General features: G+C 45.3%; 1 protein-coding gene and 1 pseudogene across 1 annotated transcript; one reads left to right on the forward strand and one right to left on the reverse strand.

The window, feature by feature from the left end:
* Positions 1 to 669: 669 nt before the first annotated feature.
* LOC136708271 (UDP-glucuronosyltransferase 2A2 pseudogene) lies at positions 670 to 8,606 on the reverse strand (annotated as a pseudogene).
* On the forward strand, positions 7,735 to 20,078 carry LOC136708272 (endonuclease domain-containing 1 protein-like). Its single transcript, XM_066682704.1, has 3 exons — positions 7,735 to 7,865; positions 8,763 to 9,098; positions 17,929 to 20,078. The coding sequence occupies exons 2-3, from the start codon at positions 8,805 to 8,807 to the stop codon at positions 18,550 to 18,552; spliced, it is 918 nt and encodes a 305-aa protein (XP_066538801.1). The 5' UTR covers positions 7,735 to 7,865; positions 8,763 to 8,804; the 3' UTR covers positions 18,553 to 20,078.
* Positions 20,079 to 20,954: the final 876 nt, after the last annotated feature.

Raw genomic sequence — 20,954 nt, forward strand, 5'->3', positions numbered from 1 at the left:
CATAGACATTGCATTTAAAAGGGGGACATACTATGTAAAAGAAATCCCTCATTCAGTGCATGTGTGCATTAATGTGTGGATCTAAAGTCCACCAACCCACACACTGTGAAATAAGGCCACCCAGTCAGTTTTCTGTGTGAGTCAGAAAACATGGGATAAAACGCGCTGCTCTGATTCTGCTCCACTGAATCAAGTGCTGAGACTTCAAAATTGCCCCGCCCTCTCGTCTGAGTCTGTCCAATCACAGCGCTGGATCTGTGTTTATGTCAGAGCTCAAAGACGTGGTTAAATGCAGCAAAACAGGCAAAGAGTGCTGAGAAATAAGAGCACTGAGTAAAAACGAAGGAAACAAGAATGGAGAAAAAAGAAAACTGCAAAAAAAAAAAAAAACCTTCTGCTCCTCACTCCTCACTGCTGTGCACTCGGGGTTGGGGTGAACAGCGAGCGGCTCATTATCGTTTAAAGGAACAGGTGCTGAAAGCGGGCGTTCTGAACAGGACTCTTTACACAGGGGGAGAACACTGCTGTGGGGCTCGTGGGGTTTGGACCAAAGCAGGTCACAGAGTTCCACTGTGGACACGAGGGGGAAAATGTGCACTTTTACATTCTTTGTAGTCTATAAAATGACAGAGCTCTGGACTGTTACAGTATTTATTTATCAGTGCAAATCTGTTACAGATAAAAATACTGACACAATTTAAAACAGACATTGCTTACAGACCTAATTCAAAGTCTAGGAAAACAGACTAAACATTGTGAAGCTGAGATGGTTTTAAATGTAAACATTGGCAGACGAAGCACTCAGTATGACGCCTTGATTCAACATCCTGTCAGACTTCTCAAAATCAAATTCACAATACAGCTGAAGGACAATCTCACAGACTCGCATTATTCTACTTTAGATTTTCCTCTTCTGCATAGTCTGAAGCATAAAAGACGGATAATCAATACCACTACGACCACTAGTGTCAGCATTACACCCAGCAGGAACCCCACTACATCCAAAGAGTGGTAAGAGTACCAAGGCATCTTATACGACTCGGTGCGTAGGTGCGCAGCCCCCTTATGGCGCATTACAAACTCTATCCAGTAGAGGGCTTTGTCTAGGGGATGCATAGGTGTGTCTTTGTGCAGTCTAGACAGCCGCTGCATGTTGTCTCTGTACGATGGCTGATATAGGATTTCTTCCACTGCTTTTACAAAGTCCCGGGTGGTAATTTTTGTGACGTCAAGAACTTTGGCTGCCCCTCGTACCTCAAGACGTAGAAGGTTCTCAAACTGGTCAAACAGCAGCGGAAGACCCAGCACTGGAACGCCATGGTAGATACACTCATAGACTCCATTTGTCCCGCCATGGGCGACAAACAGACGAGTTTTGGGGTGACCCAGCAGGTCGTTCTGTGGCATCCATTCAACAAGCCGAGTGTTGTTGCCCAGATTATTGGGCCGTTCGCCCACATGCCTCCAGATCACCCTCTGAGGCAGTTGAGCAAATGCAGCAGCGATCACTGATGTGATTTCAACGGGAAGAGCTTTCACCAGTGTCCCTAAAGACATGACAATGACTCCATGCTCTCCAGAGCCATCCACAAACTCCTGCAGCTCTGCCGGTATTGGTTTTGCAGGTTTGCACTGAAACCCACCGATGTAGACGATGTTGGGCATGGTCGGGCGAGGGAATTCAAAAATGAAATCCACCCTCATCAGCCACAGGTCTATGCCCTGGAGGAGGTGGTAGAAGTTGGCCTCAGGCCCAAAGTACCGCTTTATCAGGGCATTGTAAGGTGGACATACAAGGACGTAATCCATGAATGTGTTGAGAATGTAGTGGAGAGCATTCTTCACCCTTTCGCCAAAGGTCATCTTGCTTGGGACTGCAGAGCCTGATGTAGGGACATAGGAAATAGGAGAAGGAGCAACCAGAAAGTGACCCTCCCCACTGGTGATCCATCGTACGTTGAAGACGATTGGTAACCCTAGTTTGTGGGCCACCAGCACCCCTGCAGGAGTCCCAGGGTCGATCAAAGCCACGTCATAGCGCGTGGCTCGGAGCTCTTCCATAAGTGTCCGGTTTTCAAACATCTCCACCACCAGCTGACTTGCCTGCCTGTGTATGTCTGACAGCGTGGTCAACATCTCCCAGTAGAACTTCATCAATGCCAGGGGAGATCCTCCTCTCCGCTGTATGTCAAGCATTTTACTCAGGAAGGACACGAAGAAGTCTGGATCCTCGATCACAAGGCCCTGGGGCAGAGTCACCGTGATGGACCTGTAGTGTGGCGACTCGTCTTTAATGTACCAGCTGGTGGCAGTCCTCACCACGGTCACCTCATGACCTCTGGCGTGGAGCCCCTCGATCATGAGCTTCATGTTGACCCAGTGGCTGCCATCCATGGGGAAGACCAGAACTTTACCGGCCAGAGCTGCAGGGAGAGTACAGGCGAGGAAAAGCGCAGAGCCCAAGAGGAGACAGCACAGATGGTTCAGGTCACCCATGACCACCTGAAAAAGACAAAACATTTAAGTTAAGATAAGTTACCACAAAATAGGGACCACTGTCTTATCTATAATTTTGCTATAAGTACAGGTCTGTATTCTATTCGAGTAGAAGCATGTTACTCTGAGATTAAAGTGTATGTAAAGTGTAGAGTCGCTCTGAGAAACTCCACTGTGTTATAGACCCACGACTTATTCCTCTTTCTCCAGCGCTGGATTAGGAGAGCCCTAGAACAACAGGACTCTGGCTTTGACAGAAGAGGTCGAAGCCACATGTGGGTGGGGGGGATACTGCAGTGACCCACGACATCAGCAGCTTCTGAGTTTCCTCCTCAGAGCAGCACTCACATTTTCCTCTGCCTTTACATCAAGGTGGAACATATGGCAATTTTTGACATCATATTTAATGATGTGTAATTTGAAGAACAGCTGTTGTAATTCGGATAAAAACAAATGTGATCTCTGGTGAGCTTCTCTGTCCAATCAGCGCTCTGCAAGGTTTACACCTCACGGTTTTGTCCCAACTCGGCTCGCTTAGAACCACAAGAGACCAAAATCGAGACGAGAACTGTAGGCGCCAGTGAACCGTGGAAAATCATGAATAGAGACAACGCTTCAGAGTCAGGGAGAGAGATGGAGACATGTTCTCTTGCACTTTAACTAAGGTTTTATTAAAGCAGTAAGCCGTGCGCTATTGTGACTTTATCATGGGGAAGGGGAACTTCCATAACACTAATAAAACAATGAGCAATGAGCACTGTTGCTAGAACAACACAAGGTTGACTATTTAACTATATTAATGTGTTGAAGTGGTCATAGCTAGAGCCTATTAGTGCTAGCTAGCTAGGATACACATTCAGTCTGAATGCTAAACACTTTTGTGAGTCGCTGTGGATGAGAGTGTCGGCTAAATGCTGTCAATGTAAATGCAGAAGTTGCAGAAACTCATTTCAGGGAGGTACCCCCGGACCCGGACCTCAACCCACTCCCCTTCCCATTAAAAAACAAAAATAAAAAAACCCTCTCGCACACACCAAAGGACATGGGTGATAAGAAAAAGTTTACTTTTTGATACAGCACCGTGCATAACAACTTTTTACTCTCACTCACTGAACCGCCCACACTAAAAACCGATTGGCTGGTCGACAGACTCTTTGAAAAAACAGGCCAACCAGAACCCTGCATGCTCTTCATAAATATTTACACGAGGGGAACGTGTTACCACAAGGTAGGCTACCACAGCAAGTACAGCCTCTCTCTCGCTCTCCCTATTTTTCCCACACAATCAGGAAAAAGGTCTGTCGTTGTGTACACTCTTGGACACACGTTCTAGATGACCTGGAATCACTGGGCACAAGGCAGGAACACATCCTGGAAAGGGCGCCAGTCCACATACCAATGTATGTCTTTTTGGACCGTGGGAGGAAACCGGAGCACCGGGAGAACACACCAAACTCCTCACAGACTGTCACCCAGAACGGTTCCCAAATAACATACTTTAAGTACACATTTTTTTCCATATGAGGGACCCACTCTATGGAACATAAACTGTTTCATACAAGAGCTACAAAGAAGTTGGACTCTTCATCTCATGTGAGCTGCACTTTACTGCTCTTTATCGGGGGCAGCCATGGCCTTGAGGTTAAAGAGGTGGCCTTGGCTCGATCCCCAGAACCAGCAGGAAATATGTGGAAGTGGGGAGTGAAAGAGCTCACCACTATATATGGGTTAAATGCTGACACTCAGTTTTCAGATTAACAATGCTCTGAATAAGGAATCCTATTTGGTTTAGTCACATTCGCAAAACTCTTAGAGACAAGAGGTATTGCCAGATTACACAACCCAGGAACAGAAGGTTACCCACATGAGCAGGCTGTGACTGCGCTGACCCTTGCTCAGTAACTGTGCTAACAATGAAGCTGCAGCGAGCTGAACAGTGAGGGTGGGAGGGAACCTGGGAGAGTTAGAGGGAAGGAGGGAGGACTTGGCAATGTTGCGTTTGTGATCAGCGCCCCTTCTCTTGCAATGTGCCTTCTACAGGGAAACACAGGGGTTTAACTACCATCTACTCTACGTTTAATCATCACGAACAGAAACCTGATCCTGGATCTGCTTCACATCACCACAGTCCACAACTACATTTCTTCCCTCACGACATTCACTGTTCCATAACTCCACCTTGTAGATGTAAAGCCAGAGACAGTAGCTCATCTATTGTTTGTCTGTTAGTGGACATTGGCCACAGGATGCTCTCCACAGAACGCTGCTGGCTGTGTGTGTTTACTTTAGTGAACCATTCCCAGTGCAGCAGTGACACTGAGGCATGTAAAAACTCCAGCAGCACTGCTGTGTCTGATCCACTCGCACCAGCACAACACACACTAACACACCACCACCACACCAGTGTCACTGCAGCGCTGAGAATAATCCACCACCACATCACACCTGCTCTGTGGGGGTCCTGAGTACTGAGGAACAGGGGGGAAAGGGGGTATCAAAGTATTCAGAGCAATGGCTGAACTACAGTCTGCCATTGTAGTGGACCTCTATGGTCTGTTAACTGACCATGGTCAGTTTATGGTTATGGTTTATGTTAACACCATAAAAATGGTGTTTTTAATAGTAAAAAAAATGGTTTTAAACAATGAAAAGTACTGAGTAAGTTATAAAAATGCATCCATCTCTTTCCAACACCTGGAACCGACCAGTTTCTGGATCATTTTGGTCTAAAATAAAAAATTAAAATGGACAAAGTCAGTAATACGACCATCACAAAGCAGCACGGCAACAACACGGACTGAAATCCAACACAGAATAAAGCTACTGACTAAAGGTGAAGATGGATTCTTGCTTAAACAGTACTCAAGCAGAAAGTTTGAACACACTCATGTATTATAAATACGCAGGAAAGTTCAGATGCATGACATACTTCTGTAATGTAACTAGCTACATGCCTGGCTCTGTGAAACACTCTGCAGTGAGAATGCGACAACAGCCAGAGCAGTAGAGCAGGGCAGAAAACACATTCCTTTAAAACCTCTGGGAAAAGAACTCACCACATTCCTCCTTTTCCACAAAAGCCAAAGAACACCGTGTATCTGCTGCAGAAAGCTACACAGACACAGAAATGTGTGCATTTTTATACATCAAAAATAGAACATTTGTAGTGGTTTACCTACTCTCTGTCTGTCCGAGCTGTGTAGTGGACCTCCTTCTGTCAGGCTTTGGTCTCTCTCTCTCTCTCTCTCTCTCTCTGTGGAGTTTCTGAACAAAGGTCCAAATTCCAGATCCCACAGTTACTGTTCCATAACTGCAGAAAAGTTAGAGAGAGAGAGACATGGACTTTGTGAACTGGTTGGAGACGTGAGTTTGTGTGAGACCAGGAGAAACACCCCTTACTCCCTCAGCACTTCCTCTGAAAACTTACGAACAACTCTGGGCTCTGTCTGAGGTGGAGAGCTTGTGTGTGTGTGTGGGGGGGGGGGGGTCAAACACTGGAGGTAAACGCAGTGTGTAGATACTGATATAGTATCATTGCATGGAATTCAACAAAGCCTCCAGCTGTGCGCTATTCAATTAGAATACACTGTTGGGGGTAGGAGGAGGGGGCGGCAGGTAGGGGGCTCGAGTCCCGCTCCAGGTGACTGTCTGTGAGGAGTGTAGTGTGTTCTCTCTGTATCTGTGTGGGTTTCCTCCGGGTGCTCCGGTTTCCTCCCACAGTCCAAAAACACATGTTGGTAGATGGATTGGCAACTCAAAAAAAAGTGTCCGTAGGTGTAAGTGAATGTGTGTGTGTGTCTGTGTTGCCCTGTGAAGGACTGGCGCCCCCTCCGGGATGTATTCCCACCTTGCGCCCAATGATTCCAGGTAGGCTCTGGACCCACCACGACCCTGAACTGGATAAGGGTTACAGATAATGAATGAGTGAATGACTGTCTGTGAGGAGTGTGGTGTGTTCTCCCTGTGTCTGCGTGGGTATCCTCTGGGTGACTGTCTGTGAGGAGTGTGGTGTGTTCTCCCCGTGTCCGCGTGGGTTTCCTCCGGGTGACTGTCTGTGAGGAGTGTGGTGTGTTCTCCCTGTGTCCGCGTGAGTATCCTCCGGGTGACTGTCTGTGAGCAGTGTGGTGTGTTCTCCCCGTGTCAGCGTGGGTTTCCTCTGGGTGACTGTCTGTGAGGAGTGTGGTGTGTTCTCCCTGTGTCTGTGTGGGTTTCCTCCGGGTGACTGTCTGTGAGGAGTGTGGTGTGTTCTCCCCGTGTCTGCGTGGGTTTCCTCCGGGTGACTGTCTGTGAGGAGTGTGGTGTGTTCTCCCTGTGTCTGCGTGGGTTTCCTCCGGGTGACTGTCTGTGAGGAGTGTGGTGTGTTCTCCCTGTGTCTGCGTGGGTTTCCTCCGGGTGACTGTCTGTGAGGAGTGTGGTGTGTTCTCTCAGTTTGTGTGTGGGTTTCCTCTGGGTGCTCTGGTTTCTTCCCATGCTCCAAAAAAACACATTGGTAGGTGGACTGGAGACTCAAAAGTGATATTCTATGATATTTGTGTTTTGTATTTTAACTTCTGAAACACAATAATAACACTATTTTTTCTCTGAAGAGAAATATGTGTTCAGGCACTAATGTTTTTTACAACAATAAGCCATTCATCCATTTTGTCATCACCAGCCCATGTGTATTTAGAACAATTATGAAGTTAAAATCAACCATTTAATCCAGGTAAGAAATGAGAGGTAGACTGTGTATATATTTTTAAAGAAACCACGTTAATTTTGAGGCTAAATTTGCTGATGAATACAGTCAGGAAATATTATTTCTGTGATTACACGTCAGATTCTGCGTCTGTAACACGTTTTCTTTTTCTTTCTCAATGTTGAAGAGGCGGATTGGGAAAGCGAAAATACTCTGAAACACGACTTGCGGTTTTGTTTTCTGTTCCATTAGCGTTACCTCAATCTCCGCCTCATTACAGAAAAGCCCCGCCCACAACAACATATTCCCACCCATATTCAGGAAGGCCCGCCCTCAAGGGCTAGCGTTATGTTTAGTGTACCTACATTAAAGAAAGCTCCGCCCACACAAAGCGTCTTCTTTCCTTCTCCGACCTATGACAGCCTGAATACAGACAAGCCCCGCCTCCTAACGTCATTAGGGCACGGCTCTTCATTACGGTAAAACGAAAAAGCCCCGCCCACGGAGTCACGAACCAACGCTCAAACCTACGACTGGCCAATCCTAGTGCAGGGGGCGGGGTTTGTCGGAAAACAAGTGTGATTAAGTAAGCAAAGCGAGGAAGAAAGTGCACAAAGAGACGCTGTTATTAACCCCGAAAACGCCGCGGATCAGGAGCTGAGAGCCACGGAGGAGTAAGACGTAAGAGGTGGTGAGTGTCTTAGTTTACTTGGTTTCAGTTTTACTCGCTTCCCCTGTTTAAAGAGTTAAATGTGGACACAGTTTCTAGAGGAACTTGGTGCACAGCGGACCTGATAGGAACCAGACGTCTGAAAAAGAGACCTTTCACAGAAAAAGGCATTACATGAAATCATTAGTATGTTTCCTTGTGTTAAAGGCATTGTTTACGACAGAGAAACACACACACGGTCTCGTATATGTCAGTTGTGGGGACATGTCATAGAATTATTTATTTTGTGATCATGTTAAAACATGTCTTCACCTTAGAATGTAATAATTACGTTGTGGGGACTGACTGGTGGAAGACAAGTCCCCACAGTGTGAGCGTGTAAACAGCTTTTAGCAGTACCATCATTGGTACACTTACACAGTCAGTGTGTGTGTGTCTAAAGGTGTATGTGAGTCACTGTGTGAGTGTGTGAAACGGTTCTCAGGTGTGTGTAAGTGGCTGGGTGAGTTTGCGACTCCTGGGTCCTGTCATTGCCAATGTTTATAAACCTGCAAAACTGTAATTGTACATCCACTCACTTTGTTTGACATTTTATTTACATCTAAACAACTGGATTTAGATCATGTTTTAAAAGAAAAGCTGATATATAATCACCAGTCCATCACAAGATTAAAACCGCTGAGAGGGGAAGTGAATAACACTGACGATCTCTTTACAGTCAGTCCTTGGAAGCAGGAGAAATGCTCAGCCGACTCATACACACACACCTCCCACCACAATCACCACCACCACTCGACAAGTGCATCTGTAACCACATCATCAGTGTTAATCACGTCACCTGCCAGTGGTTTAACACTTTGAGACCTTGTCCTGCCAAAAGGGAAGCAGCTACTTTAACGTTGACTTATGTTCTTCTAGGAATTATTTGTTTTGGAAGGGATTCTGGGATATCACTCGATCATGAGCAACCCTTCCAGAACACCCTCTAATACCGTGAGAGGTCTCCTGATCCTGAGCTCACTGCTGGGTCTCTGTGATGCAGATGTTGGGGACTTCTCACCGTGCTTGGACTACTTCTACCGGGCCTGGCCACCCAAAGGCATTCTGGGAACTCCCATCTGCCAGCGCTATGAGAACCGGTATCATTTCGCCACGCTGTACAGCCGAGAACGCCGCTCAGCCTGGCTCTCGGCGTACATCTACACTCCTCCTCAAGGCAGGAGACCTAAGGGAGAATGGATGTATGAGCCTCAGGTAAGCTCAGCCAACATTGTCCAGTGTTCATCCCATCAGATGTTAACTTTAGCCGAGTGTCTGCAATAGACTTGGTTTTGTTAGATATTGGTGTTAAACTTATTGCGATAATACACTATTGCTAAAGGACCAGTACTAAAGTGTACTCAAGGAACATCGTACCTTAAAAACACAGCTTTAAAATCATTGTGATGTTTCACTGGGCTGTAATTGGAACAATAAACCCTTTGTCATTCCTATTCCGTGCTCAGTACTGCAGAGACTGCACTATGTAACTTTTTTGGGGGAGGGTAGGAAACCACTCACTCACTCCCACTCCGCAACTGACTTCAGTACAGTGCTGTAACAATGAATTACACAAGGAGCTGAGTGAATGTAATCAGTTAGAGATTACAGCATAACTAGTCTCGCATTGCCAGGTTCTCTAGAGAGAGTCTGATACCTTTCCACACTTAACATGGCCAAAGTCCACCTACTACAAGGAAAAGTAATCTGGGGTCTTTTCTCAGAAATCAACCTGTCACCGTGGACTGTTTAACTACAATACCTGGCAGCTGACAGCATCCAAACTGTTCTCTTTTTGGCTCAGTTTATGAACCAGTATTTCAGTTCACTGTAAACAGTATATAGAAAATGAATAACAATGTCCTATATATTGCTCAAATATGGCTCAGAATTAAAAATATTAACAGCAATATCATAAAAAGTTATTTTTGTATCATCTCCCAACTCCTAGAATGAGTTAATCTGAAACAGGGGAACCCACCTGAGGCATGGTAAGAAACCTCAAGAAGGAACTAAGATTGAAAGAGGGGAAATCCAACATCTGTCCCAAGCTCTCTGTGACCAACAGTAACTCCTTCTTCTCAGAAATGCCTCTAGGTCACATGTAAGGACAGTATGGATGGATCATGTGAGAATAATGCTACTTGCTGTAGTCTGGATGTCAGGCTGTCCGCAGTCTTTCAGAGGGATTTGATGTGGTTTAACAGCGTGGTAATAGCCTGGTCTGTAATATCTAGAAAAGTGATATAGATCAATTATTCATTCAACATTATTGTTTAAGATTTATTAAATACATTTGATCATGGTTAAATGAAGGTGATACTTTCTGATTCACATCATTATCTGTTCTGAAAAGCTACTTTTACAAGTGAGATCACTTGTAAAAAGCGCTATATAAATCAATTTTTATTTGATTTGAGAGTTTCATGTGTGTCGCTGTGTTCTGAGCAGTCCTGAGGAACTTGAGAGAAGACATATCTAAAGTCGTGCTGAGTGCAGCCCCAGAAAACACACAGATGCAGCATTCATTTACTCATTCATTCATTATCTGTAACCCTTATCCAGTTCAGGGTCGCGGTGGGTCCAGAGTCTACCTGGAATCATTGGGCGCAAGGCAGGAACACACCCTGGAGGGGACGCCAGTCCTTCACAGGGCAACACACACTTACACATTCACTCACACACTCACACCTACGGACACTTTTGAGTCACCAATCCACCTACCAATGTGTGTCTTTGGACTGTGGGAGGAAACCCACGCAGACATAGGGAGAACACACCACACTCTTCACAGACAGTCTCCCGGAGGAAACCCACGCAGACACAGGGAGAACACACCAAACTCCTCACAGACAGTCTCCCGGAGGAAACCCACGCAGACACAGGGAGAACACACCAAACTCCTCACAGACAGTCACCCGGAGCGGGACTCGAACCCACAACCTCCAGGACCCTGGAGCTGTGTGACTGCGACACCTACCTGCTGCACCACCCTGCCGCCAGATGTAGAATGTTCCTGTTAATTTTTTTTCCAAATCAGAAATTGAATAACCGGTCTTTTACCCAAAACAACATTGAGGACAATTTAACGCTCTGTGCATGACCCATAGGAGTTTGGTGTGTTCTCCCCATGTTAGTGTGGGTTTCCTCTAGGTGCCCCAGTTTCCTCTCATGGTCCAAAAACACACGTTGGTAGGTGGATTGGTGACTCAAAAGTGTCCGTAGATGTGAGTGTGTGAGTGAATGTGTAAGTGTTTGTTGCCCCTGTGAGGGACTGACGCCCCCTCCAGGGTGTGTTCCCGCCTTGCGCCCAGTGAACTGGATAGGGGTTACAGACAATAAATGAATGACCTGTCCACAGTTGTGTATTTAGCAGAGCTAGTGTTGTTACAGTGAGCAGAGAGAGAAGCAACAGGCGACTTCTTAAACACCGCACACATTTTACAAGTAGGTAAGCCAGTTTCCCAACACTCTGCAGCAAGATTTTATATCCTGTGTTCTCAAGAGTACACTTTCAAAAAGTGGTGGGGACACCACAAGGGGTGGCGTTGGACCCGTGTTTATGTGAGAGCACAAAGATGAGGTTAAATGTAGCAAAACAGACACAACGAGTGCGGAAATAAGAGCACTGAGTAAAAACAGTGAAGAAAGAGAACAGAGTGAAAATGGCTAAAAACCAGAGCTTCTGCTCCTCACTGCTGTGCGTTCGGGGTCGGGGTGAACAGCGAGTGGCTCATTATCATTTAAAGGAACTGGTGCTGAAAGAAAACAGGGCTGTTTACACAGGGGGAGAACACTGCTGTGGGGTTTTAATCAAAGCAGGTCTGTGTTCCACTGTGGAGAAGAGGAAAGTCGATATTAAAGTTCTTGTTTTTAAAACCGTGAAATGTCATTTTCTGTTTCTAATATAAAAAAACTCATATTTACATTTTTAGTCCAGTTCCAGTAATGCAGTTGTTCCCAAAGTGGGGGGAGCTGTTGCATGGGGGGCGTGGCAAAGCAAATGAGCTTTGCACGTTTGATCACTGCTAGGAAAATATGGACAAGTTTGTGAGAGTTTTCTCAAGCCACAAATTCAAAACGGGAAACAAGAAAACATGGCGATGACTGTTAAAAGGGGGGCACGGCAGACAAAGTTTAGGAACCACTGCAGCAAAGCATGCACTTGCGTGTCCAGTGTCACTCACACCCCACAGCTGAGAGACATTAATAGAAGTTATAGTCACTGGTTTCGATGAGATTGTGCTCAAACTGAGTAGATACCTAAGGGGAAGTGAAGCTGAGTGAGAAGCAAAACTTAGCTGTGGCTTCCTGCACAGAACAATTGTGCTACGTTAACAATTTCTCTCTCTCTTTCTCACACAAATGTCTTAGCCTTTTGACTAAAATGTGGGTTCAATTTTAGTCATTTTATTGTTATTATCAGCTTATAGTTTTAGTCAATGAAAGCTAAAAATGTTTTAGTATTTTAACCAATGAAATTTCAAGAATTGTGCTTAAACTTTAGTGGTGTGTTATTTTTAAACGTTTGTGCTATTGTAGATGCCCTATTTCTTACCGACTTTATAAACAACAGATTAAAATTGGTTACATTTGATAACGTTCCTAATGATGGAAGGAATATGACCAATGCTTTTCCCCCCACATACATTTAGCTTTTATTTAACATGTTGACAACTTTACAGTGATGACAGTTAGTCTAGTGCAGTGTGTATGTACAATAGGGTTATGATGCTGATAGCACAATGGAGAATTGTTTCATGAGGCGGGGGAAAAAATGGGAAAATTCAAAATAAGGGAACGGAAAGCAGGATATAAACTGCTGCCCGACTTCTGAATTAAACATTGAAGGAAATCCACATAGGCTCAGTCTGTGAGGAAGAAAGAGTTTAAAGGCTAAGCACCACTTAATGGACCTCCATGAATATTCCACATTATTGTAGTTACTGACAGATATAAGTATGAATTAAAATGAAAATAGCAGCTTAATTTGCTTTAAAACTGACAATTTTATTAAATTGACGGAAAAACCCGAGCTCACTACGGAAATTCTTGAACGCAACCGTGACGTCACTGGTGGACAACAGCTGAACAACGCCGCGGTAAAACACCGTTATGACTGACTGTTATGACAGTATCTAGCTAAATAACCAACATTATTCATGACAATAGCCTAGCAATAAGCTAAACTCAAATTTAGAGGTACCGTTATTCTTGTAAATGTGATCGAAGTCGAACTCGAATTCATCCGACACTATAAACCTCCGTAATGCAGCTACGTAGCCGAGTATAATCTGAGCCACCGAGTTTAGCGAGTCAAGCTAACGTTAACTAACACCAACTAAAACAGGCGAAGTGAGTGTCCTTACCCTGTTTACCTCCATGTTACAGAGGCTCTTGAACACCTTTCGTTGGTGTCCTTACATGCCCATATTGTTGGAAAAGCGCCAGTGAAATGAGCTACAGATAACGGAGTGAGCGGATGGTCCTTTCCAAAGTGCCTGTTTAAGGATGACAAATTTAGTAAATTTAGTAAATGCACAGATGTCCCACTGTACATTGAATGATTGCAGCCAAAAACAACACACCTTTTCGTCATTTTGCATTAAATTAAGTGCAACTTCTAGAGTTGTTGGGCACCATCTACGTCACAGGCAAGACGCCTATTAGAGTTTCCCAACACCGTGGGGGGGGGGGGGACCAACGGTCTTTTAAACCTTATTCCTTGAATTAGTAAGAAATAACATGTTTTCTGACTATCAATAAACACAAGTTAGGAACTCAAACTTCACTGTATTTATTGTTTGACTTCCACTTTCATATCGCTGGTGATTAGCCTTTAAGATAAAAACTGTTGACTGTTGGCCGTTTTAAACCACCATCTGCTCACACTCCGAAAGCTAAACCTTTATATTTCCTTTTAACGCAGACAAAGTCGTCTGATAACGGATCCATTTCCGTTTTTCACTTTCTTTTTTTTATTATTCTTTCACAAAGACTGGCTTTCTGTGTGAACTACAAGTCAAGAAGTGTTTTATCAAAGTTTTTATTAATGTAATTACTTTTCTTTCCCCCTCTCTCTCTTTCTCACACACTTTTATTTTTGAGCTGACTGATTATTCACTGCTCATTTCACTCTGCGGTCAGTCTCTTGGTTTTTGGTTCTTATCTTACACTCTGATGCTGCTCTAATATCAGTTAGGAATTGTACCACAGGGGGGTGCGACTTCTCACATTTATTCATCAGACTGAAAATCACTATGTCACTAAGGAACGTGTCTTACCTGGAAACACAGTAAAAGTCAGACACACAAACCATACCCTTAAAAAGTGTAATAAAATACACATACAAATTTATAAATTTCTAATTTATTGAAGTAACATCAACTTCTATCTCTGCATCAGTAGCTTAACATTATAACACCAGCTACAACATTAACATCAATGTTCAAATATTCAGAAACATTGGCCTAATATTTAAACTGTGCTTCAGTTTCTCACTTTTCAATCTGCGCAGAAATGAGCAAAGTGCAGGGTGTAGGAGTGAGTTTGATATTGTTGGAGGGGGGTGAGGGACATATATGCTGAATCAAAGCCCACCCCACACCCAATATATATATATTCACACTATAGACCTTTACACACTACACTACAGAGACGCTGCTGAGGGAGGTGTGTATATTCACGCTATAGACCTTTACACGCTACACTACAGAGACGCTGCTGAGGGAGGTGTGTATATTCACACTATAGACCTTTACACGCTACACTACAGAGACGCTGCTGAGGGCGGTGTGTATATTCACACTATAGACCTTTACACGCTACACTACAGAGACGCTGCTGAGGGCGGTGTGTATATTCACACTATAGACCTTTACACGCTACACTACAGAGACGCTGCTGAGAGCGGTGTGTATATTCACACTATAGACCTTTACACGCTACACTACAGAGACGCTGCTGAGGGAGGTGTGTATATTCACACTATAGACCTTTACACGCTACACTACAGAGACGCTGCTGAGGGCGGTGTATATATTCACACTATAGACCTTTACACGCTACACTACAGAGACGCTGCTGAGGGCAGTGTGTATATTCACACTATAGACCTTTACACGCTACACTACAGAGACGCTGCTGAGGGCGGTGTATATATTCACGCTGTAGACCTTTACACGCTACACTACAGAGACGCTGCTGAGGGCAGTGTGTATATTCACACTATAGACCTTTACACACTACACTACAGAGACGCTGCTGAGGGCGGTGTATATATTCACGCTGTAGACCTTTACACGCTACACTACAGAGACGCTGCTGAGGGCGGTGTGTATATTCACGCTATAGACCTTTACACGCTACACTACAGAGACGCTGCTGAGGGCGGTGTGTATATTCACGCTATAGACCTTTACACGCTACACTACAGAGACGCTGCTGAGGGCGGTGTGTATATTCACGCTATAGACCTTTACACGCTACACTACAGAGACGCTGCTGAGGGCGGTGTATATATTCACGCCATAGACCTTTACACGCTACACTACAGAGACGCTGCTGAGAGCGGTGTGTATATTCACGCCATAGACCTTTACACGCTACACTACAGAGACGCTGCTGAGGGCGGTGTGTATATTCACGCCATAGACCTTTACACGCTACACTACAGAGACGCTGCTGAGGGCGGTGTGTGTATTCACGCCATAGACCTTTACACGCTACACTACAGAGACGCTGCTGAGGGCGGTGTGTGTATTCACGCCATAGACCTTTACACGCTACACTACAGAGACGCTGCTGAAGGCGGTGTATATATTCACGCTATAGACCTTTACACGCTACACTAGAGACGCTGCTGAGGGCGGTGTGTATAATCACGCTGTAGACCTTTACACGCTACACTACAGAGACGCTGCTGAGGGCGGTGTATATATTCACGCTGTAGACCTTTACACGCTACACTACAGAGACGCTGCTGAGGGCGGTGTATATATTCACGCTATAGACCTTTACACGCTACACTACAGAGACGCTGCTGAGGGCGGTGTGTATATTCACGCTATAGACCTTTACACGCTACACTACAGAGACGCTGCTGAGGGCGGTGTATATATTCACGCTGTAGACCTTTACACGCTACACTACAGAGACGCTGCTGAGGGCGGTGTATATATTCACGCCATAGACCTTTACACGCTACACTACAGAGACGCTGCTGAGGGCGGTGTATATATTCACGCCATAGACCTTTACACGCTACACTACAGAGACGCTGCTGAGGGCGGTGTGTATATTCACGCCATAGACCTTTACACGCTACACTACAGAGACGCTGCTGAAGGCGGTGTATATATTCACGCTATAGACCTTTACACGCTACACTAGAGACGCTGCTGAGGGCGGTGTGTATATTCACGCTGTAGACTTTTACACACTACACTACAGAGACGCTGCTGAGGGCGGTGTGTATATTCACGCTATAGAACTTTACACGCTACACTACAGAGACGCTGCTGAGGGTGGTGTGTGCGGTTTGGGACATGGCCAGAGACTAACGTTAACTCGCTGCATGTTTAGAGCTCTTCTCACACCCTGAACACAGCTGATATTAACATTCACTAACTCTCAGATCCTCCTCTGTTGCCCTAACAGTTAAATACAAGCCTCTTTCAGAACTGTAATGATCCGTCTGTTCTCTGTTGTGCTCTCGTCACTGACCTCAGCCCAGAGCTGGTCAACACTAACTTTATAAACCAGACTCTGACGGTGAAGCTGATGATTGGAGCAGATTTATATTTGAACAGCGGCCTTAACGAAGGTTGAAAGAAGACCCTGTGTCTGACTCACTGCCAAAACACGTTCATCTCGGGCACATTTTCAAAATAAAAGAATTTTTTGTTTCGAGGCAAACTAAGTTTTTTCTGGTCTCCATCTAATGCTCTTTTAGTCTGTTTAAGGGCTGTTAATGAATCCATTGTGCAAGGTGTTAATAAAGAATTGCTCATTTCTTTAGATTCCTTGCACCCCACCTGCAACATCTACACGCCCCACGCTTTGAGAAATGCTGCCATAGAGAGACGTTAAAGTGAGGGAAGGATAACAAAAAGAGCACAGTTAACAGAGTGAGGCTCAGAGGGTGAATCTGAGAGATTGGTGTGAAAGAGGTGAGAGCGCTGAATGTGTGAATGAGGGCACGAGTGTGAGAATGTGTGTGTGTGTGTGAGAGTCTGAGGAGATGTATAATTAAATCTCTTACAGTTTATCACAGTGTCAGATGAACATTGTCCACTGGGCCAGAGCTGCGTTATGATACGGACCACAGTCGTTTTCCACAAAGTGAATAAAAGGCTTTGTTCTTCAGTGGATAATAACAGAGAAACATGGCATTTCTTTGTTGCGCTGGAATGTGACCAGAGACATGAGTTAACGGAGTCAAACACAAGCCCAGTCTGGATTTCAGATTGACCGCTTCGACTTGAATAAAGCATGTTGGTGTGAATGGTCTTCGTTGTCTAGTTTTTAAACCCTGTGTCCACTCTCTGTCCACTCTGTGAGACACTCCTCCCTCGTTGGTCCACCTTGTAGATGTAAAGTCAGAGACAGTAGCTCATCTGTCGCTGCACAGTGTGTGTCGCTCGTCCTCTAGTCCTTCATCAGTGACACAGGACGCTGTCGGCTGGATGTTTTAGGTCGGTGGACTGTTCTCAGTCCAGACACTGAGGGGTTTAAAAACTCCAGCAGCACTGCTGTGTCTGATCCACTCTACACCTGCACAACACACACTAACACACCACCACCACGTCAGTGTCACTGCAGCGCCGAGAATGATCCACCACCACATCACACCTGCTCTGTGGGGGTCCTGAGCGCTGAGGAACGGGGGGGGGGGGGGGGAAGTGGGGTACTGAGGTATGCAGAGCAACAGGTGGACTACAGTCTGTAATTGTAGAACTACAGTGTTTGTGTAGAAACAAGGAGGGCAGCAGAATATTGTATATAAGATACACACTCACTCTCTCTCTCTCTCTCTCTCTCTCAGTTGGCCAAATCCCAGGCGGATGGAAACATGGTGCCGTTCCCCGTTCCCCCAGAGAAAGTGGACCAGAATGTGGTGGAGAGCCAGGCCGTTCAGGAGGACTACACAAACTCATCCTACACCCGCGGTCATCTGAACCCCTGCCAGCACCACACCAACCACAGCGACCGCCGCTCCACCTTCACACTCACCAACGTGGTCCCTCAGACAGCCGGCTCCAACGACGGACCCTGGGCCAAGCTCGAGGACCAGGTCAGCAACAAACTCAGGATGTACTGTCAGGGGGAGGCGTACGTAGTCACCGGGATCATCCCGTACGAGAAAGACAGATGGCTGAAGGACGAGGGTAGAGTGGCTATTCCTGAGTACCTGTGGTCAGCTTACTGCTGCCAGAACCACAGCCAGAGCCTTCCGAAGACCGTGGTCGGCATGTTCCCGTCGTATGCAGCCATCGGCAGGAATGACCCCAACAGCACGGAGGAGATTGTTCCGGTGAACCCCAAGAGCAAGGAGGCGTACCGGGGCTACGACGTCCGACTCATGCCTCTGCCCACCCTGGAGACGTACCTGAGACAGCGCTTCCAAGCTCCGGTCAGCGTCTTCCATGAGCAGTGCTCAGGGTCCTGACCTGAGTCATCTCTAAAGCAGAGCACTCCGGGTTTTACATGGACCACTTTTGTTCGGTACTAAACACAAGACACTGCCAGTGTGGTCTATGTCCGAGTGACTCTCATCTTCACGCTGACCATTTCTCCTGCTTCCTACATCAACTTCAATATACCTTCCCTAATTCCTCAGCAGGGGGCGCTGTAACCAGAGCTTCAGTGCTGTTCACTTCAGCCGGCCGTGGTTTTAATCTTGAGGCTAATCAGTCTATACCTTAACCCTCCAGTGCATCTTTGAAACCTAATAGAGAAGCTCTGGTTTAAATCACTGTTTTACTATTTGTTACTAAGCATTCAAGTACTACTTTTTAAAAACAGTCCTTTAAAGGTGCAGTAAGTGATTCTTTTATATAATATTGCTAGTAAATATTAACTGTAAATATGAACATCAGGTTTACAAGCAGTTATTTTAGCAATGGCAACAGCACCTCTGCACTGTGGGCATGAGAAATCCTGTTCAGAAAACTGCACTCCAAGACAGTCGTGTTGTTGTAATTCCCCTTTTTGGCCACTGGAGGTCACATTGAGTAATGCTTATGGCTGGGATTTGGAATGTATGACCTCTGGTGGATATGTAGGTGAACTGCAATAACAACTACCTAGTGCACCTTTAATAAAGGGTTTGTCAGAGAATTGTATACAATTCCTCAAGTTGTCTCAGAAATCATTAAATATAACGTTTAATTTTTAATCTGAATAATAAATCATGATTAATTAATTATTTTCATATACATTAAATTAATTTTAACTAATAATTATATAACAAAACTTTGTGGACACCTGCCTTTCCTGGGATTATTCTGAAATAAGACGCATTAAAGGGTAGTGTGCCTCCTGCATGTACAGGCTTTCCTCAAGATGTTGGAACATGGTTGTGAAAATTTGATTGCACCAACTGACGCTAAAGCACCACTCCAGCTCATCCATGAATCCAGAAAACAGTTCCAGGTCTTAGACAGGGCTGTACCCTTGTAGCTGATGCTTAGCATTGGTCATGATGACCGTAGGCTCATGTGCAGCTGCTCAGAGCTTTTATTAAAGCTGTATCCGCACAACTGTTCGTCTGTGTCCACTGTGGTGTACTTTTTAAGAATAAAAAACTAATAGTAATAATAATGAGCCACATTAAAGTAAACTTTTGGGCATTGAGTGTGTGGAGCAGATGAATCTATGTAATTCTGCAGTTCCACCGCCAGGTGGTAGTGCATGTTTAAACAGAGAGAAGTGTCCCACTTCATGGAGCTACACCCAGGACAATGCAAAAAGGGATCATTTATCAGGCTCAGTCAGTTACAGTTCACTTGTGTCACCATTTATTTGAGATGTTGGCAGTGATTTTTGAGACGTTCTGGAACATTTTGTAGTCGCAAGAAAATTTTTTACCTGTTGTTGTTGCTTTAAAAAGCTGTGAAATACTGTTCTTTCATACCTCAGTTTTTAAGTCTCAATCTGTGAAAGACCTGTGTTACAGTGCTCCATTTTAAATAAAGATCTTCTAAAGTAAATCACCTGCACCGTGGTGGACAGTGCTTTCATCTTCACCTCCAGCAAAGTCATGCCACCGCAGCAAAGACGTGATGAAAAGCCCAAATGCGGTGCTGTTTCAGAACGTCATTCTGTGAAATGTAGGTTTTTAAACAGCAAAGTTGCACAAACAACTGAAAGTACGGGAGATTCCAGTGGATGTGGTCCACTTCTGACAACAATGCGGCGCTGCTGGTCCACTGTCAGTGCTGCAAACCACATCTGAACCAAGAGCTGCCCACCTTTTAAAAACGCTCACTCAGCCACAGGTCGCAAACAGATCTGACCCACTTCTGGGAAAGACGTGGCTGTGTTGCGGTGCTGACGTGAGCCAAAAGTGACCCAAAAAGTGACCTCTGGCGACATGTGGCCCTGATTTGATTTTTAAAAAAATTACTTGTACACACACACACACACACACACTTATATATCCCAGGCCTTTGATCTCTTCTGTTTCTCAACCATTTCTGATATTTTCTGGTTTTTTATTTCTGCCATTTGCTTTTACGTCTGACATAAAGGACAAACTTGCAAAGCTTAAAAATAAGTCTGGGCGCTAGGACACGGACTAAAAGAGGGAATGTCCTGTGAAAAACTAGACATGTGCTCGCCCTAATCAGAAAGTGCTTGGTAAGGACTGTCTCATCGTTGTCTGCCATTTTAAGAACTGTTTGCAATGTTGCTGGATGTAGCTGGTCCTCCCTTCTGACCTTCAGCACCACACCCCAAGCCTTGGTTGCAGGGCCTTTGCTTGCGCTGCAGTTCATGGCACTCCTGATCGGTTTGAAGATCCCCTGTGGCAGCACGTTGATGTGGTGGCCATCGTGGAAGGTCGTGGAG

Source organism: Hoplias malabaricus, chromosome 10 (assembly GCF_029633855.1).
Source record: "Hoplias malabaricus isolate fHopMal1 chromosome 10, fHopMal1.hap1, whole genome shotgun sequence".
Taxonomy (NCBI): domain Eukaryota; kingdom Metazoa; phylum Chordata; class Actinopteri; order Characiformes; family Erythrinidae; genus Hoplias; species Hoplias malabaricus.

What these genes read in the sequence shown, in the direction of transcription:
- LOC136708272 (XM_066682704.1), top strand. Translation starts at nt 8,805, where the DNA reads ATGAGCAACCCTTCCAGAACACCCTCTAATACCGTGAGAGGTCTCCTG. An exon ending in AATGGATGTATGAGCCTCAG is followed by an intron (nt 9,099 to 17,928) that starts GTAAGCTCAGCC and finishes TCTCTCTCTCAG; the next exon opens with TTGGCCAAATCCCAGGCGGA.